Source organism: Nannobrachium achirus (assembly GCF_963921795.1).
Source record: "Nannobrachium achirus genome assembly, chromosome: 18".
In the NCBI taxonomy this organism is placed as follows: domain Eukaryota; kingdom Metazoa; phylum Chordata; class Actinopteri; order Myctophiformes; family Myctophidae; genus Nannobrachium; species Nannobrachium achirus.
The window spans coordinates 8,530,322-8,556,079 of NC_137825.1; the positions used below are offsets into that span (position 1 = coordinate 8,530,322).

At 44.2% G+C, this 25,758-nt stretch overlaps 1 protein-coding gene across 1 annotated transcript in view; it reads left to right on the forward strand.

Moving 5' to 3' along the window:
* LOC308303581 (attractin-like protein 1) overlaps window positions 1–25,758 on the forward strand; it is a 179,494-nt gene that overhangs the window by 78,415 nt on the left and 75,321 nt on the right. The window contains exons 22-25 of the mRNA XM_080747989.1: window positions 8,733–8,785; window positions 14,292–14,386; window positions 14,850–14,928; window positions 18,082–18,239. Of these exons, the coding sequence (XP_080604115.1) occupies window positions 8,733–8,785; window positions 14,292–14,386; window positions 14,850–14,928; window positions 18,082–18,239 (385 nt within the window). The remainder of the gene's footprint in view (window positions 1–8,732; window positions 8,786–14,291; window positions 14,387–14,849; window positions 14,929–18,081; window positions 18,240–25,758) is intronic.

Below are 25,758 nucleotides of genomic sequence, written 5' to 3' on the forward strand. Positions count from 1 at the left end.
TGTGTGGACCTAGATATTTTTCTATGTGGATATCTGAAAAAACAGGATATATGAAATATCCAGCTCTGTGTAGCCATGGCCTAAAACAGCTCTCTATAATGTGGGTACTGTGGCTTCCAGTGGTGGTTGGTCAGGTGATTGATTAACTACAGTGGTGGTGTGCTGTATGCTTTAGAAAATACACTCTCAAAGTATTACAAAAATAGCAATGCATTTCTGTGTTGGAATTTTGAACTTGAATTTTCAGACAATTTTGAATATTCAAAAAATAGTTAAAATGAAGCCCTCAAGGAAGTCAATTAACACGCTGCGCTTCTCATTTATGACCCAGAAGATGTCAATATTTCCTCCCTTGACTGGACTTTACACTCGATTTTATTATATTAGTAAACCGTACTGTATGAATACTGTAGGTGTTCTGTCGCTAGTTTAAAGTATTTAGTCTAGTGCAGAGGGTCAAAGTGTCATAGAACTAGAAACACTGAAAAGACTAGAAAGGCAATATATATATATATACTGTACATATAAATGCAGTGCATTACCATAAAGCTCTGCTTTTATAAAATATTATTTTACAGAGCGGGTCATGGTGGTGCCAGATTAAAGCATGATGACTGAAGCAGACTAAGAGGTCTGACTGTCTCTGTGTGTGGCTGAGGAGCAGTGTAGGGTTTCTGATTAGCAGGTTAAAGTGGCTAATCTCAGTAATTGGATCCACAGGAGGGGAGGGAGGGAGTGGGAGTGTTTCCTGGTGACATATTTGGGCGGGGGCGGACCATGTCGCCAGTAAATGGGAAATGACCATATTTGGGGAGGGCTGACCACACTGCCAGTAAATGGGAAATGACCATATTTGGGGAGGGCTGACCACGCCGCCAGTAAATGGGAGATGACCATATTTGGGTGGGCGGACCACACTGCCAGTAAATGGGAGATGACCATATTTGGGTGGGTGGACCACGCCCCAGTAAATGGGAAATGACGGAAGGCTGTCGGTGACTGGTGACTGTGTTGAACATGATGTTAACTGAGTATATTTACTTAGATTACTGTATTTAAGTACATTTTTTAGTTTTTCTGTGTTTTGTGCAAGCTGATGACTTTCGCTCTGCTACATTTTAAATAGTGAAGGGGTCTTCAACGATTTTCAGGCCAAGGATCGCTTGAGAGAACGATGAAGCAGGGATCCCTGCTATGAAATGTTTCCATACATTCCATTCGTTCCATAGTTTGACATCACGATCATCACTGTATTTTGGATTGATTTTAAAGTGTAATTTCACTTAAACCACGTTACTTTGTAAACTGGACCTTTCATTCTGTACTTTCTGTCTGCTCTTTCTTCCCTCTCCAGAAAACCTCTTTTCTGAAAATAGACGATCTACAAGCTCACAATGCCTCGCAGTGCCAGCTCATAGATCTGCTATTTTTTTGGCTAAAGTTCTCCTCAGAATTTGGACGCTGTTGGGTCCAAGTGGTTCATGTAAAAAAAATTAAGTTGCTATAACACAGAGGTAGTAACTCTGAGGACACCTAGGGGTCCCGGACCCCCCGTTGAAGACCCCTGATTCAGCGTTAACCACCAGCTAGCAGGGCGTTCTGTTCCATCTGCCCCCTCCCCTCTGATAGAGACCCATGTCACCATGACATCTGCCTGCATGGGATCCTGTTGGTTTTATTCGCAATTAATGTGAAAATGTCACCGCTTTGAAGGAGCTCCTTTTTTCTCTCTCTCTCTCTCTCTCTCTCTCTCGCTCTCTCCTTTGCCCTCCCTTCACGTTTTCTTCAGTTCTCTCTGTCCTCCCCTGCTTTCCTATCTAACCTCGTAAACGGCACACTGTGCCTGGTGGAGTCATCATTAAAACACGCCGATACAAAACTACAAAGTAAATTGGTTTGAACATTTGCTTCTAATTATCATGTTTGCTGCCCTTAGCCCGACCACCAATATATTCCACTCTGTGTATCGGACTGATTCTTTTTTTGTGGCTGCACACGTCACGCGATGCACACGATAAGTGTGAAAATAAGACGGCGACGTAGACATTACTGAACATTATGGGATGTAACTGTACTCTGCATGGGTTATGATGAGTAAAATCTGCTTTTTAATCAACAAACCTGGAAGCACCAATCCACATGTTCGACCTGCGTTGCAACGCATCACTTCATTTAGAACGGGTACACTATATTGTGTATCATTATTTTATGCTTTAACTATTGAAAAATAGCAGATATACAAGCTCACAGCGCGGCACTGAGTGCCGCGCTGCGAGCTTGTAGATCTGCTATTTTTTGAAAAATCGTGAAAATTAGAATTTCTTCCCGATTCTATAAGTGTCTTTTGAATCCTTCTAAGATTTTTTGAAAAACCCTATGTTTCTATGTCGGCAATCTGGCCAGCCATCGTCAAAGAAAAGGTCCTTTTCACTTTAACTGGAGCTCAGTTAGTCTGTTCTTGAGAGACTACTATGTCAGTGGTTCTCAAACCTTTTCATGTGCAGGACCCCCAAAATTATATGTATTTGGCCACGGACCCCCATCTCAAAATATCTAGTTCCAGGGACCCCCCAGAAGAAAAATGAGTTACAAATGTTCGCTTTAAAAATATATTTATTCAAAGATTTGCACACATTTTCACGTTTTTTTCAAAAATAGCAGATCTACAAGCTCGCAGCGCGGCACTCGGTGCCGCGCTGTGAGCTTGTATATCTGCTATTTTTCAATAGCTAAAGCATTAAATAATGCTTTAGCAGTTTGTGTGATTCTGATGTTGGCTTTTACAGTCCTGGGAAGTAAGCTCTCTCTCTCTCTCTCTCTCTCTCTCTCTCTCTGTGTCTCTCTCTCTCTCTCTCTCTCTCTCTCTCTCTCTCTCTCTCTCTCTCTCTCTGTGTGTCTCTCTCTCTCTCTCTCTCTGTGTCTCTCTCTCTCTCTCTCTCTCTCTCTCTCTCTCTCTCTCTCTCTCTCTCTCTCACTCTCTCTCTCCTCTCTCTCTCCCCCCCTCCCGCCCCCCCCTCCCCCCCCCCCCCCCTCCCCCCCATCACGCCCGTAATCATAGACCGGCGGCTGCATGGGAAAAGGTCAGCGGCGCTGATGGCTTCACAAGTCTAACATTAACATTGAACTTTGAGGGTCTTTGAACGCCAGCTTGGAGCTTCTGCTTCCAGACAAACATTCTGTTAAATCAAGTCAATTCGTCCTTGTTTTTGCTGCAGTCGTCCGTTAGGGCGTTACAAAGTCTGCTTGAGCCCACTCAGCACCCTTCCAGTTACGCCCCCCCCCTTAGTAAATCATGTTTTGGGGGTGAAAAATCAGTCGAAGTGTCTCTGGCCAATCACAGCGTGTCTTTCCCGGGACCTGCCCGAATCAGTGCTACGGTCCACTATCACAGTGGTTCTCAACCTGTGGGTCGGGACCCCCCAGGACGTTCCCCAAATTATTTTGGGGGGTCCCCAGACGATTACCTTAATGTGCAACATTGTTTTCTCACTCAACAGTAAACAAGCCAACGTAAAGTTTAAGTGTATAGAGGGTCTCTGCACATTTCTGTGACAATATAAGGACTTTTTAACACCTCTACAATGACAAATTAAACATTGGCCAAATTGTCAAATATCAGAGGCAGAAATTGTGAAAATAGCCGATCTACATGCTCACAACGCCTCGCAACGCGAGGCGTTGTGAGCATGTAGATCGGCTATTTTCCAAATAGAACCATGTTATACAAAATATAATGCCTCAACTCTCAGTGCTCGTCAGGGTGGGGGGGTCCCCAGTTAAAATAAGATTATTTTGGGGGTCGCAGCCTGAAAAGGTTGAGAACCACTGCACTATCACACGAAACGTGGAGCTCTATGGAGGCCTCCCGTTGGTGACGGTCAAGGTCAGAGAGAGAGAGAGAGAAGGATGAGGCTGGATGGGTGATTTTGTCAAGGCAACGGGGACCAGTCTGACACTGGGAGTTGAACCAATGCACAGCTAGCAGGGGTTAAGAGGTGCACCACCTACGTAGATACACTGCGGTGCGACAGCAGGAGCTAACAGCACTGATGCTGCATTGGAGGGAGTGGAGGGCAGAGTCCCCAGTTGGTGGTGGTGGCTAGACTGCACAAGTGGTTATGTCCTTTATTTAGTTATTTTATAATAAAGATTTACACTGTTAGGTCTGTTATCGTTCATCCGATTAAGACATCAAATAAGTGTGCACTGGTTTGTCAGGAAACGTATGGTATTTTTGAACAGCTGTTGACTGAACAGGGATAAACCGAGCCTGGCAGTGAAGAGTGGAGAAAACTTGAAATCTAGAGATGGTCATGTTGTGGATATCTGCTGCGTCAGTGGCTAGCGTGCGCAGACTGCGCGCGCACACACACACACACACACACACACACACACACACACACACACACACACACACACACACACACACACGGGCGGTGTAATGTGCAGACTCTGTGTTTTTGGTCTTGGTACATGGGAGTGGGAGGCACTTTAAAGGGAGAACGGGGAAATGACTAGTGTGTGCGTGTGTGTGTGCGTGTGTGTGTGTGTGTGTGCGCGCGTGCGCACATCGTGCGTGCTTGTATGCGCTGACGGCAGCGGATGACCCCTCCATAACTCGTGCACCATTAGTGGTATTAAAAACACTCCAGTGTCCATTCCATCCTCTCCAACAGACAGATAGAGAGAGAGAGAGAGAGAGCGAGAGAGAGAGAGAGAGCGAGCGCTGGACGGGCAGAATGTGCCGCGTCGGCACAACACCGCTTCTGAGGAGGAGGAGGAGGAGATGGACCATGGGCATCTTTTATTTTTATTTTATTTTTTATTTCAAAGACCTCCCAGTTTGATGCATTAATAGGCCACGGAACTCCCATTGATAAACGGTTTTATCTAAAAAATAAAACACAGTTTCTTTACAACTTATACGTGGTAGTACATCGCCAGTCTACAAGCTCAAAACAAGGGGCGGCATTCGCTCAGGGGTAGAGAAACTGTCATTAGAACACAGAGGGTTCCCAAAGGGTTCCTAGTTCCAATCCGGGATCCCCCAGAGTTTGTGTGGAAGAGTCCTTAAGCAAGACTCTGAACCCCTAGTTGCTCCTAATGAGCAGGTTGGTGCCTTGCATGGTTGACGCATTGTGAACTTTTTTTTTTTAAGATTTGTTTTTGGGCTTTTATGCCTTTATTAGATAGGACAGTAGACTGACAGGAAACAGAGAGAGAGATGGGGAGCGACATGTGGCCAAGGTCATCCAGATCGGGAATCGAACAGGCGACACGAAACGTTATATATTCGTTATATTCGGACCAGACGAGCGGGTCTTCCAGTTTTGCCAAGGAATACGGAGGTATAGGAACATAGCGTCAGGGAGAACTCCACTAACGCTATAGACCAGAGCTAGCATGGCTCTATTAGCTCAATGGTGAAACGTTCAGCTCTTGCGCAAGCAACCGGGTGCCAATCCGTGGTAGAGAACAGGAAAGTCACATAGAGCAGCTTTCAACAACACAGATGCAGTTTTATTTTTTAGCAAACATCCAAGTGAACATAACGTTACTGCACCAGACCCGTCTAGTGAATCTGCCGGCCATGTTCGTGCTGTTTGTCCCTGATAAGTAATAGTAATAATCCAGAATAAGGAAAAGGCCCCACAGGGCCTGTGTGTTCCACATGGATGGAAGGATGGCTGCATGCTTCCCTGCTGCATGCGCTGCTGCTGCTGCTGCTGCCGCCACAGGCCCTGCTTCCATGAGCTGTTTACCTCTATCAACACACCTGCCATGCTTTCCCTTTGATCCCTGCGCTCCGCTCCGCAGAGCCCTCGCAGCCATACTGGATGTTACCCTGGCTAAAGGAGGCTCCTTCTTCTGTATTTCATCCAAAGCTCTTTATGAAGAGAAGGCTTTCGAAAACACCCCGTTCCTCTCTAGCAGGTGCGTGGGTAACAAGGCATTAGGAGGAGATCTGACGAGTGGACAGATTGACCCGCACACTGCCACTTGTACGTTTCAGAGAGTTTATTAATTATTAATGTATTTATATTAATAATATAAACTCTCTGAAGCGGACAAGTGGCAGTGTGCGGGTCAATCGGTCTCCTCGCCAGAGCTTGCAGGCTAGATCTGCTACTTTGAATCTGCTGTTTTTTGCTGTTTTTCTTTGGCCGTCGATGACGTCATCGACGGCTGCAAATCTGGACAGCCTATTTTGAGAACCCGTGGGATGCTTTTAACCTCCACCTTCCCAAAACCAGAGAAAGACACAACGGTCTGAAATGGGACTTTGTGAGGATAGAAGGTGCTAGTGGGACCCTAAAAACGGTTTTAAAATAGGAAAAGTGAAATTTCATGGTGTATCACCATGGATGGTTTCCTCTGCTATCGGTGTATGAATGTGTGTGTGAATGGGTGAATGTACAATCTATGTAAAGAGCCTTGAATGCACCATTTACCTTTCAACAAGAACTGGCCTAACTTGTAATCATCCGCAAAGGACTCCTATCAGAACCCCTGTGCCGTTCTATAAAACTCACCTGAGAGTGTGCCCTCTGACACCCAGCGGGTGACGTTGCGGCCAGCGCACCGTGCACCAGCACGATAAGCAAAGAGAAGAATGTGTTCTAATTAACTTTTCATAAAGCAAGCCAATTATCTGCTACTCAGACAGGCTTGGTGATGATGGAGGCTCCCGCAGGCAGACAACAGGAGAAACCAATGCTAATAGTGCTGCCATTTGGCTGATAAGAAGCTCTCTGTCTCGCTATCACCGTGTCGGCTGTCAACATGGTCTCCGTCCGTGTACGTTTATGTACTGTACTGTATGTCTGCCTCGTCTCTCCCTGTGCAGGAGTGCCTGCCCTCATGTAGATTATATTCATACTTCATATCTGGATTTTCACCTGAAGTGGATCTACGTACTGTACAGCATGTGAAATAATAGTGCTTTATACCCGGGGTCTTCAACTTTCTAAGGCCAAGGACCCTTTCGTTGAGAGAGATGAGATGAGATGAGATATACTTTATTAATCCCCTAGGGGAAATTATGACGTTTCAGCAGCATAGTGTGAAAAATACATAAAAAACAACTAGACAACAGTAACACAACAGACACCAAGGACACAAACACACAAGGTCCTGATCGACAATACTGTACATGAGGGAGAAAGTTCTTATAAGTCATCATTGTACAGTCTGATGGCAGTTGGAAAGAAAGAGAGTCTGTATCTCTCCGTATGCATTTTCGGAGGGAGGGTGAGCCTCTGGCTAAAGGTGCTCGCCCTTTCCTGCAGATCACCATAGAGAGGATGGGAGGGGTTAACCATGATGGAGTTCAGTTTGTCCCTGATCCTCCTCTCAGCCACTGACTGCAGCCCTTCGATTCGGAGGCCAACCACTGAGCTGGCCTCCTTGATGGTTCTATTTAGCTTGTTCAGCTCCCAGGCCTTAATGCCACCTCCCCAGCATACCACTGCATAAAGCACAATGCTGGATACAACAGACTGGTAGAACATATACAAAAGTCTGCTACACACATTAAAGGATTTGAGCCTCCTCAGGAGGTACAGTCTGCTCTGTCCCTTTTTGTAAACAGCCTCTGTGTTGTTTCTCCAGTCCAGATCTTTGTTCAGGTGAACGCCTAGGAACTTATATGTGTCCACAATCTCCACCTCTTCCCCCTGGATGGTGATGGGTACTGGGGTCTTCTTCTTGCTCTTTCTGGCATCAATCACCAGCTCTTTAGTCTTCCTGATGTTCAGCAGCAGGTGATTTTGTTCTGCCCAACTGATGAAGTTCTCCACCACACCTCTATACTCCTCATCGTTGTCGTCGGTGATGCATCCAACGATCGATGAGTCATCAGAAAACTTCTGAAGGTGGCATGTTCTCGTTCTGAAGCTGAAGTCAGAGGTGTAAATAGTGAACAGAAAGGGTGAGAGCACAGTTCCCTGGGGTACTCCTGTACTTCCCATGAGCACGTCAGAGCGGCAGCCTTGTAACCGGACATACTGTGGCCTCAGGGTCAGGTAGTCTGTAATCCAGGCCACGATGTTGTGGTCAACATGCATCGCTGTAAGCTTTTCAGCGAGCAGAGAGAGATGAAGCAGAGACCCCCACAACCTGTTCATAGATTCCATATAGTTTCATTGTTCGACAGCACGATCATCAGTGTATTGTGGATTCATGTTTTCAGATATTTAACCACTAGAACCGTCAATACTTAATAAACTTGACCTTTTACTCTGTATTTAGTCTGCTCTTTTTCCCCTCTACACCAAAGCTTTTTTCAGCAAATAGCCGATCTACAAGCTGCTATTTTTGGCTAAAGTTCTCAGAATATGGAAGCTAGAAAAAAAAAAAATAATTCTATCACACAAAGATTTGGAGGACCCCCTGTAGTAACTCTGAGGACCCCCTAGCGGTCCCGGACCCCATGTTGAAGACCCCTGCTTTATACCTTTCCTTGTTGCATGTGGGGTGCTGGGGGGGGGGAGTTCTCTCTTCCGCTGCATCAGTTCCCACCCCCTAGATGGGGTTTAAAGGGCCTTTCTGTGTGGAGTTTGCATGTTCTCCCCGTGTCCCCTAGGGTTACAAAAACGTGGGATAAAGATTTTGGAAAAGGATAAATCAACCATGTGCTTCTCTAGGCCTGTACAGAGTGATGTGACTGTAAAGCTACCTATGAAATGGATTGTGATTGTGAAGCCTCCGTGTTGTTTTCTCTCCCTCTGTAGATGTGACTCTGAAAACCGTTACCTTGGGAACCCACTGCGAGGAACCTGTTACTGTGAGTAGCACGCACGAGACGCACGCACGCACTCACAGACTCACACACGCATGCACACACACACACCACTTTTCCCCTCATATCCTAGTTGTGTGCATTGTTATGGACAAAGCAAAACTTAGATTTCATTTTCGTTCAGTGCATTTTTACGGGTGTGAATCTGTAGGAGACAGAGCTTTCCAGAAGCGTGTCTGTCTGAGGTCAGATGGGTGGGCCACGAAAAGGACTCCACAAGGGTTGATTAAGGGCAACACACACCGGTTGCGGACTTGCTGCAGACATTTTTCACAGCGCGACGAAGCCTGGGAAATAGAACAGTGGTGTATCGGAGCCTTTAGACTCCGATACTAACTGGTCCCCGACAATCGGGGACCAGTTAGTATCAAAACTTCCACCTCATGTCCGTGAGTCAGTCAGTCACGCCTCATGTCACGCTCAAGTCCTGTCACGTCTCTGAAAGCCACGGGGAGGCGGCACAGAGCTTTGTGAGTGAGTGTGAAAGCAGCAACAACTTTCACCAGGACAACAAGTACACCAAGCGCTGTAAGAGGAAGTTATCCCCCACATTGTCCCTCGGATCTTACGTACCGACTGCGATGACGACAAGTCTGTGCCGTATTTAGAAGTATCTGTCGACCTGACGGTCGCTGATCGCCATTAGGGTGTGTTAGTTGTTCTACACTACAGTATATGCACTTTACTTTCTCCCTCTCCCCTCGCAACCCGTCCCCCTGCTCATCACATGAGCAGATGGTGCACTTTGGCACCGAGGCGGTGACGGCATGACACTCGTCGAAATGTCAAGATCATCAGGACTGAGATTGAGACGGAGGGAGGGAGGGCTGTTAGCGAGCTTAGTTTCCAAATCCTCCTCCCCTCACTCTCTCTTAAAGGAGTAGTTCACCCCAACATGACTTTTTTCCTATTGATTACTCACGCCATGGAGACTTGAGTTCACTGATATATTTTTTGTATTTGTCCAAATCCTAAGACAAAAAAATGTATTATAGTAAATTTACCCCCTTTGATTCCGGATGGGGACCCGCATTTTTCGTAATTAAATGATTGTCTTCGGAATGCGACAAAAAACAAAGATATTATTGAACTGGACTTTCCATGGCGTGAGTAATCAATAGAAAAAAAGTCATGTTGGGGCGAACTACTCCTTTAAAGGACAACTTTGTTTTTTTTACAACAAGGGTTCATATTTTAGATTAGAGAAAAGAAAATATGAGTGTTAAAATGTTTTCATTTACTTCATTCTGTCAATTTAGTGATTTTGGGGGCATGCATGCAAGTGGCTAAATATGTATTTTGAGACACTATAGACGGGTTTCTTGTTTACAAACATTGAGACTAAATGCACAGGTGACTGTATCATGTAATCAATTCCGTCCAATCCCCAAACCTGTTGTTTTGGGGAGCGCTGGTTTCATTGGCTAATTTTGGTACAGACCCTGCGCACGCATCTAGTTTTATCAGTGTAACGTGGACCAGAAACCCGTCTATAAGCCCAATCCCAAGATGCACCACAATCTTTCATGGGCAGATGTGATTTATAGAGGCTGGTGTAAATTGTAACAAAGACATTGCCGGCTTATTGTGTCTAAAAAGTCATATTTAGCCACTTGTACGCATGCCCCCACCTACTGAAATCAAAACACTAAAATCACTAACAATAGAAATAGAAAACAGTAAATTAAAACATTTTAAAACTCATCTTTTCTTTCCTCTAATTACAATCTAACATATGAACCCTTGTTGTAAAAAAACAAAGTTTCAGCATCACAGTATATCTACCCACCAAGCCTCCTTCACTCTATAATAAAGTCCTTTATTGTCATTGTCCTAAAATGTCCTCATTGTTGTTATGTTGCTCCTGTTACTGAGATGACAAGCAGGACCTGTCACCGGTGTTTTTCTGCCCCCCGATGGGAAGGCTAGCTGCCGTCATGCCTCCCATGACAATGAGCTGGAGAGACAGAAGACAATGTCTGCCATGTCTCCCATCTCAATGAGCAGGAGAGACAGAAGACAATGTCTGCCATGTCTCCCATCTCAATGAGCAGGAGAGACAGAAGACAATGTCTGCCATGTCTCCCATCTCAATGAGCAGGAGAGACAGAAGACAATGTCTGCCATGTCTCCCATCTCAATGAGCGCTGAAAGACTAGGGGTGGGCGATATGGAAAAATACAATAGCACAATATTTCTTTCCAAGCTGTATCACGATACACAATCTCATCACGATTCTTTTTCATGTTGGTTTTTATGGTTATTTTTCAAGTTACTTAAAGCTATACTATGTAACTTTTTTAATAAAACAAATCTTAAAATTATCCTAACTATTAAATCGCTAAAGTTTTAGAACACCCACTCCATTAATTTGCCTTTTCTTTATATGTGTTCTACTGAGCCTGTGTGGCCGTGACCGGGACTGTTTTTCCCGGCAAAATTACACAACTGCATCATTCTGTATACGTGTCTCCCTACCGGCCAATCACAGCGCAGATCATACACTGCCGGCCAATCACAGTGCGTCTTTCCGTCTTCTCAGGAAGTAGCTTGCCTCAACATAACAACAGCATTAACAGCATTACTCTGGTCTGGTGTAGGAGAATGCCTGGTCGGAGAGTGTTGCGAGACCCCTCTAAAGATGTAGGAGATGTCTGCGCGCTTCAGCCAGCAGTTATTGGTAGAAGGACTCGTCGGTGCTCAACAAGGACAAACTATATCAAAAAGACATTACCTGGGCACTTCAAAAATGACTACCCAAATAAAAGATGGAGCACTCAACTGGTCTGCACGTTCATTTATTGTAGCGACAGGGTGACAGCATACAGATGAACCAAAAATCACTTTGGTTCGGGATCGGCACTCCAAATTGCGTCCCTAGTCGACAAATTGTGCCGAACTAGTTCGGGATAGGCACTAGAAGAGTTAACAATTCAACAGGATTTTTCTATAAGGCTCCCTCATTCTATCACAATATATACGATATCTCTGAAAATACATATCGTGGAGACATTGTATCGTCTCAGCGATATTTATCACCATGTCGCCCACCCCTACCAGAGACAAGAGACAGCGTCTACCATGCCTCCCATGTTAATGAGCGCCAGAGACAAAAGACAATGTCGCTCTAACCTCCGCCAGTCTGCCTTGTCCGGTGCTGCAGCAGAGGACGTGCTCCCGCCACCGTTAACCGTTTTATAAGTGGTGTTATCGTAGACTCTGACCCTCGCCGCCCGTTTAATCTGTTAAGACCTGGAAACGCATCCGTGTCACTCTTCAGATTTGAAGTGATTTGAACCACTTTTTTTTTTAAAGATTTGTTTTTGGGCTTTTTTTTATGCCTTTATTCGATAGGACAGTAGACTGACAGGAAATGGGGAGAGAGATGGGGAATGACATGTGGCAAAGGTCGTCCGGATCGGGAATCGAACTGGGGACGCCAGCAGGCATCATAGCCTAGTATATGGTGCGCGCCTTGACCACCAGGCCAGCGGGCGCCCCCGATTTGAACCACTTTAACTATTATTTTATGCTTTTACTATTAAAGAAAAGCAGATCTAAGGGCTCACAGGGCGGCACTGAGTATTCAAATCTTTGAATGTATATTATGTAAAGCGAATATATGTACAACATTTGTAACTTGAATATTTGCTTCTGTGAGGTCCCTGATACATTATATTTTGAGATGGGGGTCGGTGGCCACATGCATTTAATTCTAGGGGACCTTGACATGAAAATGTCTGAGATCCACTGACATAGAAACATGTGTTTTTCAAAAACCTTAGAAGGATTTACAAGACATTCATAGAATCGGTTAGTCACAAGTTGTCATGCTGGCAGCACGCACTGTAAGCTTGTATATCTGCTACTTTTTTGAATAGCGTAAGTGTATGGTTAAAAGTGGTTAAAATCAAAGTGACAGAGGCTTTCCCAGCCCTAATGGTTTAGAAAAGCCATCCAGTCCAAGGACTTTCATTCTCTTCCACAGGTATGCCATTGAGCCTCCGCCTCCAGGAGGCAAATTAGTGGAGTGTCGCTGGAGCCGGCTGCAGACTAATTTAGAGCTAATCTCCATTCTCCAAAGCCCCGAGACTTCTTATTTTTTTTCTCTCTCTCTCTCTCTTGGTGTGCAATCAGTGTAGTCTAAAAGGCCAACACACAGTCAAGAACCAAAGAAGTGAAGTGTGCTCTGTGCACGTAAACAAACACAGCTCTCTGGCTGAGGACACTAGTTTGTTTTGTCATTGTCATTCAGACAGTTTGTGTTTAGAGTTATTTTTTTAAGTGACTGTCGCTGCCGACCTAGCCTGGCTCCAGCCAATAGACCCACCCACTCTCTGAGTGAACTGCATCTCTTGGTCTGGATGTGTCATATGACGCGTCTCTTGATACGGTATCTTGGCCTACCGACCAATGAAATCAATGCAATACGGAGGAGGGGTGCGTCTAACTTTTGAAAATCAACAGAAACAGTGGAGGGAGGGGTGGCTCACCAGCGTTCTTAATTGCCTCCTTTGATCTTCAGAAGAGCTGCAACTACAAGTGTCGATAGCTCGTTAGTGATTCTCTCTAATCAATGAAACATCAAAGACAATGACCTGTTGTGTGCATGTCATAGAGGGGAGGGGGAGGAGGGAATGTTTTGTGTGCAAAAGTCAAACACAACCCCTCCCACCAGATCTCTTGTGATTGGGAATTTCAAATTTTAAATCCCCTCCCCTTTTCAATCAAATAGAATGGAGACAACTTCAGACTCAAGCCCCAGCGCAGAGTCTGAAATCAGGCTACTGCCGACCAACACCCTTGTAAATGGTGCCTTTATATAGCGCCTTTATCCAAGGCACTTTACATAAATAGTGCATTACATTCACCCATTCACACCAACCTGCTCACCGGGAGCAACTAGGGGTTCAGAGTCTTGCTCAAGGACTCTTCCACACTAACTCTGGGGGGAGCTCGGGATCGAACTGGGAAACCTTCGGGAACCCTCCGTGTTCTAAAGACGGTTTCTCTACCCCTGAGCCATTGTCCCGGGGGAGGGTGCAGTTTCCCAAACAGTGGGTTGGGACCCATGTCTGGGTCGTGGACCAAAAGAGAGAGAGAGATGCAAGCAATTACGTCACTGTCCAGGCACATACCGCATAGGCTCTGATGCCTGACAGCATGCCGTGGGTTTGAATCCCCATCCCGGCGACCTTTGCTGTGTGTCACTCCCCATCTCTCCCCATTTCCTGTCAGTCTACTGTCCTCAATATCAATGCATAAATCAATAAAATCACCCAAAATCGAATTGCTTTCGTGTGACGTTGTAGTGTGATCATGCAAGTAGGGCGTTAATCTATGAGAATAAAAACTACAACAAGTTAGAATATGGAGATAAGAGGTTTCTGACTGACAGCAGTGAATAACAACAACAGTAAAACTATCACCGCCACAACAATGATGTTTGAACATGTTTTGACTGTATTTTTCTTTCTCTTTTTGTTTTCAGACAACCTGCTGATCGACTACCAGTTCACCTTCAGCCTGGTCCAGGAGGACGACCATCACTACACAGCCATCAACTTCATGGCCTCTCCTGAACAGGTAGAGTGAACACACTAGGAACACTGCAAATGAACAGGTACAGTGAACACACTAGGAACACTGCAAATGAACAGGTAGAGTGAATTGTGTGTGAGTTGTGTGCTTGTAGATCGGCTATTTTCACTAGTTTAAATCATTTTTAAAAACGAACGGTTTTGGACACGACTTGGACAAGATTTTCAGAACGAAAACTGTTGCTGGAGTAGCGGGAACGCCACCGTCGCCCCCTGCAATGTTGTGGCCCTCGGCTTGGTACGCTAGACATAATTCGGCCCTTGGGGAAAACTAATTGGGGAACCCTGCAGTACATAAATGCACCATTTACCATTTAGGTTGGCTATTTTCTCTATTTCTGCGTGACACTGTTGTGTGACGGAGGCGGCTGAGTCCAGTGACGTCACAGCCTCTTCCTCCGTGCTCAATGAAACTCATGAGTTGTTGGTGGTTTTGTCTCCCCCTGCAGGCCAACAAGAACCTGGACATGTCCATCAATGCATCCAACAACTTCAACCTCAACATCACCTGGTCTGTGGGCTCCACCGGTAAAACTCTTCTCATTCATTCTTACATTCACTCCGAACGAGGGATGGGACGATAAGTGATATTACCGTTTATCGTGATTAAAAAACACTCACAATAATCGTATCGTGGAGATTTAATTTATCGTTATATCATCGTCCTCCGTCATGCACTGGGATCAATTCACCTTTTAGTTGCTGAGCTGTATATCCGGTACCACTTAAACCCTCGCACAACAGTAGTGAAAACAGCAGATCTACAAGCACACAACGTGCTTGTAGATCGGCTGTTTTCACTAGTTTAAATCATTTTTAAAATGATAAATACAATACTGGCTTTCAAGCAGTTTCAAGGGGCACACTTGACCCTTCTCAGGGGCACACCAAAGGTCCCCAGGCACAGTGGTTGAGAAACACTGGCTAAGTGTGCAGGCCTTTTGGTTCTTGAGCCAGAAAAGTTTGGGTAACCAAACCACTGGCCAAGGACACCGCGATCATCGTTCTGTGTCCTGTTATTTATCACCATCCAAAACGCACGCACATAGTCGTCCTCCCAAAAGTCAGGCCTTCCCCCCTCCCCCCTCTGCACGACATTGACATTTTCTCCTGCCCGTTAAACTGCCGCCGCGCGCCCCCTTCCGCCACCTCGACCTTTCGCTTGGTGTGCTGTCATTAATATTTGAAGTCAGTTTTTTGCCCACAAAGATACTTTCAGTCTGGTGGAGGGGGGGGGGACCGGAGGGACCCTTCAACAATCGACAAGTCCGAGCCCGGCGTCTTCGGGGGGCTGGCGGAGAAGGAGGGGGACGTCGGGGGAGAGGGGGGGACGTCGTGCGGAGTGATTTCAATTAAGATAAGAGCGCTCACGTAGGCCCGCTCTCCAGCTGTCATTTTCAGCGCTTTTGTTTCAGAGCCGTGGGTTGGAATGTCGATGTCAGAGAGAGAGAGAGAGAGAGAGAGAGAGAGAGAGAGAGAGAGAGAGAGAGAGAGAGAGAGAGAGAGAGAGAGAGAGAGAGAGAGAGAGAGAGAGAGAGAGAGAGAGAGACAGAGAGAGACAGAGAGAGACAGAGAGAGACGCTCTGGCCTTGAAAGGAGGAAATAAGAAAAAACGTTTTGGAGAGACGGACAATGAGGGGGCCGTCGCCCCTTCTTTGTGCGCTCGTCTTCTTTTCCGGAGCGTTTATCGAGTGGTGCTTTTAACCCATTCAGAACGGGTACACAGTATTGTGTATCATTATTTAACTATTGAAAAATAGCAGATATAAACTATTAAGTATCTGTGCCGCGCTGCGAGCTTGTAGATCTGCTATTTTTGAAAAATCGTGAAAATTAGAATTTTGACCCGATTCTATAAGTGTCTTTTGAATCCTTCTAAGGTTTTTTATTTATTATTATTTTTTTTTTAAACCTATGTTTCTATGTCAGCAATCTGGCCAGCCATCGTCAAAGAAAAGGTCCTTTTCGCTTAAATGGAGCTCAGTTAGTCTGTTCTTCAGAGACTACTATGTCAGTGGTTCTAAAACCTTTTCATGTGAAGGACCCCAAAAATGATGTGTATTTGGCCACGGACCCCCATCTCAAAATATTTAGTTCCAGGGACCACCCAGAAGCAAAATTTGAGTTACAAACGTTTGCTTTGAAAATACATATATTCAAAGATTTGCACACATTTTCACGACTTTTTCAAAAATAGCAGATCTACAAGCTCGCAGCGCGGCACTCGGTGCTGCGCTGTGAGCTTGTATATCTGCTATTTTTCACTGGTTAAAGCATTCAATAATTCTAGACCTAAATGGGTTAAAACGCCACTCTATCTCAAATTGATATTTCAGCCGTGGCATATTGAATTGGTGAGAAAAAAAAAGTTATAATAATAACGTTTTTATTACTTTATCGTTGGAGCCATTTTCTGCTGAATATCATGTTAATGTGACTCTAACCAGATTGACATTGACTTTTGAAGGCTAATTAAATGTAATTATTATCTACGATAACATATTTATGACAAAATATAATCAACCCCCGGCCTCTATTAATTAAATGCAGTCTTGGACTTTGAACTTTATTTTGCGACTGTAGGTCACAGTTAACTATGAAAACCGGCACATCTTGTCCGCGTATCTCTGTAGGTCACGCCTGACACTGTGGTTCCCCTGACACATCACTGTGACATCACAGGTCTGTGGGTTTGTCGCACTGACATCATGCTCTGACATCACTGTGATGTCAGGAGAGCCACTCTTAACTCTTTCAAAGCCACAGAGGTAGATTGACGAGAATTATTAATTAGGCAACCAAGCCACAGACGAAGGTTGACGAGAATAGGCTATTTTTGTTATAAAACAACTCAAAATACATTATTTTTGCCGATTTAACAAACAAGGGTTCCGCACGGAACCTAAACGCTTGCCTCCAGTGGCAGATCATGTGACTGAACGAAAACGGGGAAGTGCACGATCCATTCTGGGTCTGCCTTGTTGTGATTCTGGTTAGAATGCATTATACATAAAAACACACTTTCCTCCTCACCCGTAAGTCGGATTTTCAGCACATGCACGGAGCGCGTGCGTGGAGCGCCCGACGCAAAAGTAGCTATTTGCTCATTTTGTTAGAATGGTTGTATGAGTGTAACTATGGTGGAATTTAACGTCACCCAGGGTACTGAAAAGAATGGACAGAACGGATAGATGTGTAAACAGCGTTTTTTTGTGGTCGTAAAAAAACACTGAAATGGGCTGGCAGTAAAACTGTTAACAGAATGGGTTTGCCGCTCTGACATCACGCTCTGTCTTCACTGTGATGTCACACTAACAGAATCCCTTTTATGCCCTGATGTCATCAATATAAGCCCATATCTAACAGGACTTCATATGGGAATGCCCATATATGGAGGCCACATCGGCCACATACCACACCAACAGAATCCATATAGGGCCAAGACAGATGGCCTAGACAGCCCATTATGTGTGTGGCTGGTTCTACAGAAATGGATCTCCATGTATGGGCATAAAAGGTGTATGATGTCAGATGACATAGTCATAATAAGACTTTCACATAACGAATAACTGAGTAAGCACCCTCGGAGCTTTGCTGTGTGAAAACGTGCTCAGAACGTGCTCAGAACGTGCTCAGAACGTGCTCAGAATTAACCCCTATGTGTTCCTCTCCTAACTACAGCTGGGACCATCTCAGGAGAGGAGGTTCCCATCGTCTCCAAGACCAACATCAAGGAGTACAAGGAGAGCTTCTCCTGTGAGAAGTTCACCTTCAGGTCCAACCCCAACATCACCTTCTACGTCTACGTCAGCAACTTCTCATGGCCTATCAAGATCCAGGTGAGGACCTCTGTCTCTATGACTTGTTGTTGTTGTTGTTGTTCTTCTTATTCTCCTGGGTGGCTCTGGCTCAGGAGGTAGGGCCACAGATATAAAAAGCTAGATACCTCCCCCAGGGGCGTCACACCAAATTCTGGGCCCTGGGTACAAGGATTCACTGTGGGCCCCCCATGAATGTTAACTATTGAAAAATAGCAGATATAGATCTGCTATTTTTGAAAAATTGTGAAAATGTGTGCAAGAAACTTATGTTTCTATGTCAGTGATGCTCAAACCTTTTCATGTCAAGGACCCCCCAAAAAAATGATTTGAATTTGGCCACGCTCGCCAGTTGCCACCGTTGATGTGTGAATGTGGGAAGTGAGGAAGCTGGCGTTGACTGTTCACCGCTTCACTTCCCAATGTATGAATGAGTGGACCGTTGTAAAGCGCTTTGAGTTCGCAACTTGCTTAGAAAAGTGCTATAAAATGCAGTCCATTATTGTTATTATCATCATTCTCCTTCTCCTCCTCCTCCTAGAGGTATAACATTGAAAAAGTGGAGGGCACTGTCTGATGGCAGATCTTGCGGACGTGGTGCCAGATCTCTAGATCTAGATGGTTAATTTGGATTTCTCAGAATGTTGGGAAGATTGTGTGGCTTGTGAGGATTGGTTACAATATTTAGTATCTTTTTTTTTTTTTTTTTTTTTGCAAACAGTTTGTTTGCCAATGAACCTACTTTTTCAGTGGGATTTGGATTATTTTGAGTGCACCACACTCACACTGCACAACCTTATATTAGCATCCCTATTCTGGGAATGTCAAAGTAAGCAAACATACACAAAAATCGCGAGATTCTGCAAAAGAAATTCGATGTCCAAGCTTACAATGCGTCGTGTTGCTTTTGAAGGTTTTGAGCTTGTACATCCGCATTTCATGTACTACAAAGTTTATAGGTTTTAAGACAAGTGGTCATGAGAAAATGTGAAATGGGCTTGAATCCATAATCGTGCTACATTTTATCATTATAAAAGAGACAGTGTAATTTATTACAATTAACAGTATTAATATGCAGTAATGAATCTGCATAAGCACACACAGCTGTGTTTCTTCTTTTAGCCGGCAGACAGTGAAGCAGCATTTCACTGTTTACAGTGTAGCACGCCTGTAAGAACCTGCCACAGCTATCACTTATCTGGAGGTGTGTTAAAACATTTAGGCCTGAACACATTATGACGCAATATTTTATGCTTTAAATATAAAAAAATAGCAGATATACACGAGCTTGTAGATCTGCTATTTTTGAAAAATCGTGAAAATTAGAATTTTGACCCGATTCTATAAGTGTCTTTTGAATCCTTCTAAGATTTTTTGAAAAAAACCTATGTTTCTTTGTCAGCAATCTGGCCAGCCATCGTCAAAGAAAAGGTCCTTTTCACTTAACTGGAGCTCAGTTAGTCTGTTCTTGAGAGACTACTGTGTCAGTGGTGCTCAAACCTTTTCATGTGAAGGACCCCCAAAATGATATTTATTTGGCCACGGACCCCCATTTCAAAATATCTAGTTCCAGGGACCACCCAGAAGCAAAATTTGAGTTACAAACGTTCACTTTGAAAATACATATTATATTCAAAGATTTGCACACATTTTCACGACTTTTTCAAAAATAGCAGATCTACAAGCTCGCAGCGCGGCACTCGGTGCCGCGCTGTGAGCTTGTTTATCTGCTATTTTTCACTGGTTAAAGCATTCAATAATTCTAGGCCCTAAATGGGTTAAAACAAAGATGAAACACTGACAGGTTGGGAAAAATATCCATACTGTGGTGTCATGAGCCGTAAAATAAGATGGCACGCACGCACGCAAACGCGCACACACACACGCACGCACGCACACACACACACACGCACACGCACACACGCACGCACGCACGCACGCACGCACGCACGCACACACACACGCACACACACACACACACACACACGCACACACACTAATGCGTGGTGAAGATGGCTGCTGTGAAATATCATTTTGAGAGTGATGTGTGGTCACCATGTTGACATTGATGTTAGGGGGAAACGCAGGACATTATTCTTAAAGATGTAGAGCAGGGGCGGGCAACTTTGATGATGGCGAGGGCCACTATATTTCCACCTTCACTCCAGAGGGCCACATTGCATATTGCTACGTCCTATACTTTGTCATTCTGGTATCTCATGCAAAAGAAAGCAAAAATAGCAGATCTACAAGCTCAAAACGCATCGCGCTGCGATGCGTTTTGAGCTTGTGGATCTGCTATTTTTGCTTCTTTTGAATTGGAATCCTGAATTACTTTTTTTTTTTTTAATTGGGATCCTGAAATGTAACATTTCGATTTAATTTCAAACGCATTTAGTTATACTCATGTTAACTTTATCACACAATCAGACACATGCACATTAGGGGCGGAAATCTCTAGGTACTGTACCTGACGATTTGATTCTGATTCAAAGGGCTACGATTCGATCACGATGCATCTTGATTCTAATGCATGATTCTTTTACCCCTCACTGTGTGATTAAAAAAACAAAGTGCTTTCTAGTGATCCATAATGAAAACCGATTAATGTACTTACATTATATCATCTTATCTGCATTATGATTAATCTAGTAATCTATTTTATTTTCCACCACTAACACATATACCTTAAAGGCTAATTAAAACTACACCTACGTGGAAAACAAAGTCATTACAAAATAAAAATAACCTTTTTTTATATATATATAAATGTTATCCTGAGATGAAACCAACCTCGATACCACCTGGCTTCCTAGACCGTCTCATCCTCCTGCCTAGGTTCTGCTTGATGTTCACTCCTGTGTTGGTGGTGATGGTTGTTCTGTCCTGGGGGAGGAAATGAAAATAAATCCCTTAAGAGCTCCACAACTCTGGGTAGTACTTTAAACCATTCAGAACGTGGTACACATTATTGTGTATCATTATTTTATGCTTTAACTATTGAAAAATAGCAGATATACAAGCTCACAGCGCTGCACCGAGTGCCGCGCTGCGAGCTTGTAGATCTGCTATTTTTGAAAAATCGTGAAAATTTGAATGTTGACTCGATTCTATAAGTGTCTTTTGAATCCTTCTAAGGTTTTAAAAAAAAAAAAAAACCTGTGTTTCTATCTGGCCAGCTATCGTCAATGAAAAGGTCCTTTTCACTTAACTGGAGCTCAGTTAGTCTGTTCTTGAGAGACTACTGTGTCAGTGGTTCTCAAACCTTTTCATGTGAAGGACCCCCAAAATTATATTTATTTGGCCACGGACCCGCATCTCAAAATATTTAGTTCCACGGACCACCCAGAAGCAAAATTTGAGTTACGAACGTTCGCTTTGAAAATACATGATATTCAAAGATTTGCCCACATTTTCACGACTTTTAAAAAAAATAGCAGATCTACAAGCTCGCAGCGCGGCACTCGGTGCCGCGCTGTGAACTTGTATATCTGCTATTTTTCACTGGTTAAAGCATTCAACAATTCTAGGCCTAAATGGGTTAAACTAGTTCCAGTTATCCAGCAGCATCACACTCTTGTTACAGTCAAATACAGCAGGTTCAGTTAGCATCAGGGTGCTGTGGTCAGAGCCAGCCAGCAGCCATGTCTCTGTGTCCTCCCTCCCTCCCTCCCTCCTCTGTGGGAGATGTTTGAACCACTCTAAACACCCTTTATAATCCATTGACCGGGGTCCCTCCAGGGCAGGGGTGGGCAACTTTGATGATGGCGAGGGCCGCTATATTTCCACCTTCACTCCAGAGGGCCACATTGCATATTCTACTTTGTCATTCTAGTATCTCATACAAAAGAAGCAAAAATAGCAAAAAAAATAGCGATTCGTTTTGAGCTTGTAGATCGGCTATTTTTGCTTCTTTTGAATTGGAATCCTGAATTATTTTTTGTTATGTTTTTATTGGAATCCTGAAATCTAACATTTTGATTTCATTTCAAACTCATTTAGTTATATACTCGTGTTAACTTTATGAACCTAAATACAAATACATTGGACATAAAAAAATACATTTTAATACTACTATACCAGTCATTAAGCTACTAATATAGGCCGACGGAATTAAAGCAGGTCTTGTTTGGAATTTTAACAGCTGAAATCAATAATATATCAGTATTCTGGTATGAACCTGAGGGCCGCATTAAGTGAAGGTGGGGGCCGCATGTGGCCCCCGGGCCGCCAGTTGCCCATCTATGCTCCAGGGGGTCTGTACTGTACAGTTGTACAGTAAAGCCTCGATCAGAATCTGCGGTGAAGAGCTATCCACTGCAAATTTTAGGTGGAAAGCTTTCCACCTCAAGTCAGAAAATAAGTGAAGGCCATCATAGTCAGTCACGGTGGAGTCCTATTCACCGTGACTGACTGGTCCAGGTCGACCAATCAGTGAACGGGGTGAAGAGCCTATCTGTCTGAAAGTAAAAACAGAGAGATGTGTCGGGACTCGGAATGACGTAATGTTGTAGTTTCATGACCCAAAAAGACTACACCGCGGTGGATAGCCTTCCACCGCGGGGGCGACTCTGATCGAGGCTTTAGTTTAGAGACACCCACAGCTACAACACCAGAGGGAGCGCACACAACCATCTGAGGAATACAAACCTATAGCTCAGATATGGGAACATTCTCATTTTACAACACTGCCACTCAAGTGTGGAATTCCTAGACTATTTCCCTAAAAACATGTAGCTCGCTGGCCTCCTTCAAAACAGCCCTAAAAACCCTAACCCAGAGGCGTAGGTACAGTAGTCATCACTTCTCCCATGAGACTTACCTTACAGCCACATACACTTTGTTGTATATGACAAATGGCAAATATAGGCAATGCACAAACTCACAATGCATCACGATGCAATATTTTTGTGAGCTTGTATTTTCTAATTTGTATTTGGAGATTGTTTACATTTTTGTCTATGGCAAAAAATAATATATATATATTTTTTTGGTTAATTGTCCAGATGCACATCCCACCATGAAAGCCCAGTGTGTGTCCAGTGTTGTACTGGACTGTATACTGTATTAACCCCAGAGGAACACGAAGGCTTCAGCACATTAACCCATTTAGACCCTAACACATCCGTCGTGTGACTTTGCATTTTAACCACCTTAACCTTTATTTTAAACTTTAGCTATTGAAAAATAGCAGATATACAAGCTTATAGCGCGGCACTGACTGCACATTAATGCGTGCAAATCTTGTAACTCAGATATTTGCTTCCGGGGGTCCCCGGAACAACATACATTGAGGTGGACTTTAAAAAGATTGAGCACCACTGATATAGAAATGTAGGTCTTTCAGAAAACCATTAGGATGTAGTAGACGGTTTTAGGTATTTGTCAGGTGTTAATGGGTTAAAAGACAGCGTCCCCTATTAACTTCCTCTCTCCTGTGCTGTACATTACCTCTGATGGAGAGTGTGGGACACCATAAGAGGAGAAAAAGGCCATTGTAATTATCTTCATATGGCCGTGGTGGTCCTACAACATATAATAATTATCTTCATATCGCGGTGGTGGTCCTACAACATAGCTCACGCCAACGCGGCCGGCGCTGGACGCTATCGATCGCACATTCGTTCCCATTAACGGTCGCCCTCTCCTTCCATGAGCAGTGTTGCCAGGTTCTCAGATGCTGCGAGAGAAATAAGTAACCAGGTTAACCCTATGAAAACGAGCGTCACGCCATGGGTTTCTACAGAATGTGAATGAAGCCTATTTTCAGTATTTTGCAGCAATTTCGGTTGAACATTACAATACAGTTTGGCGTCTTGACAAGAAAATATTTGAGAACCATGGGTTTATACACCATTAGGAAACCCAAAGCCCAAATAGGCAACTTCTCATTTCTTCTTTTTTTCCCCTTCATTATAAAGCTGGTTCTTTCCTTTTCTTTATCTAAAGTGACTTTGGATACTTAGAAAAGTGCTATATGAATATGAGCTGTTATTATTTGAGACAGCAGAGCGTGCAAGTACTGCGTTCGGCTGCATATGTATGTCAGTGTCCTTTGTTTAAGCCCGTAGCCAAATCAGGGACCAGCATTTCTGGCAACGTCATCATTAACACAATTACTACCTTTTAATCTGAAGTTTGCTTGGTGCCTTGGTGCCGCGCCGTTTCCTCCGTAGGCCGCCGCTATTATTTTGAAGGGCCGGAAGGGGGTTGTTGTTGTGTTTTTGGATTATCACTTGACGGCAACGATTACGTCATCTAGTCACATGACAGTGTGGGTCCAGAAGAGAAACATGTCTGCGCCCAGCCGAGTGAATTTTGTACAGGAATCAGCCCACTCTTTGGCTCAAAATGTCTCTTTTTGAATAAATGAAGTCTCTTTATGGGCCTCTCAATGGATTTACTATGGCGGACCTTCACTTCGCGTGCACGCACAACGTGCGTTGTAAACAAATCGCGGACATTACCGATGCGGGCGGGAGCGGAGCGGTGTACTGTAAGTAATTATACTTTTACAGTAAATACAGTAAGATTGACAGTCCTCACCGTCAACGGCACCATGGTTTTAACCCTTTCAATGACGGTGAGGATTGTCAACGGCAGCAGAACAGTTAACAGCCAAAGAGGGACCGCACCTCATGGCGCGCTCTGCAGGCGCACTAGTATACTTGTGCACGAGGAGCAAGTTGGCACCTCGACAGAGTGCAGTTGTAGTCATTATTGTTATTAAAGGAGTAGTTCACCCCCCAAATTACATTTTTTCTATTGATTACTCATGCCATGGAGACAAGAGTTCAATAATATTTTTTGGTTTTTGTCACATTCCTAAGACAACAATTTGATTCGAGTAAATTTACCCCCATTGATTCCGGATGGGGACCCGTTTCGAAACGGGTCCCCATCCGGAACGAATGGGGGTAAATTTATTGTTATCACATTTTGGTCTTAGGAATGGCATGAGTAATCAATAGAAAAATAATAATTTGGGGGGTGAACTACTCCTTGAAGCCCAAAACTCCTCTCCACTACCGATGTCTACAAGCCTTTAGAGGAAAACAAGCCCAAAGTGGCTTATAATAATCAGACCTGGCAACCCGGTGGTACATGTGTCCTGCCCATGTGGAGGCGGTGTCTCCGGGGTGGGTCCATCTGCGGAGGCGGCCACAGTAATAGTTTTTCTATTAGATTTCCTGGCAGCCCCAACAGTCAATTATTTACCAATGGACTAAGAAGGCCTGGCCGTGTTAAATCAAATGGGTAACAGGATCAGGTCTGGTGTACCCCGCCCTCCCCTCTCTCTCTCTCTCTCTCTCTCTCTGTGTGTTGGTGGCTTGTGTTTACATGGGAGGGAGGGGAGGGGTAGATATGGTTGAGATAGCTGAATAGTGATAAGTTGAGAGGCCGAATATGAGACTGGTGAATGCTGATGGTTATCGTCGCTGTCGGTTCGGAAACCTTGTATGTCCAGTGGTGGAAGAAGTAGTACTTTTACTTAAGTAAAAGTATCAATACTGCAGTGTAGAAACACTCTTACAAGTAA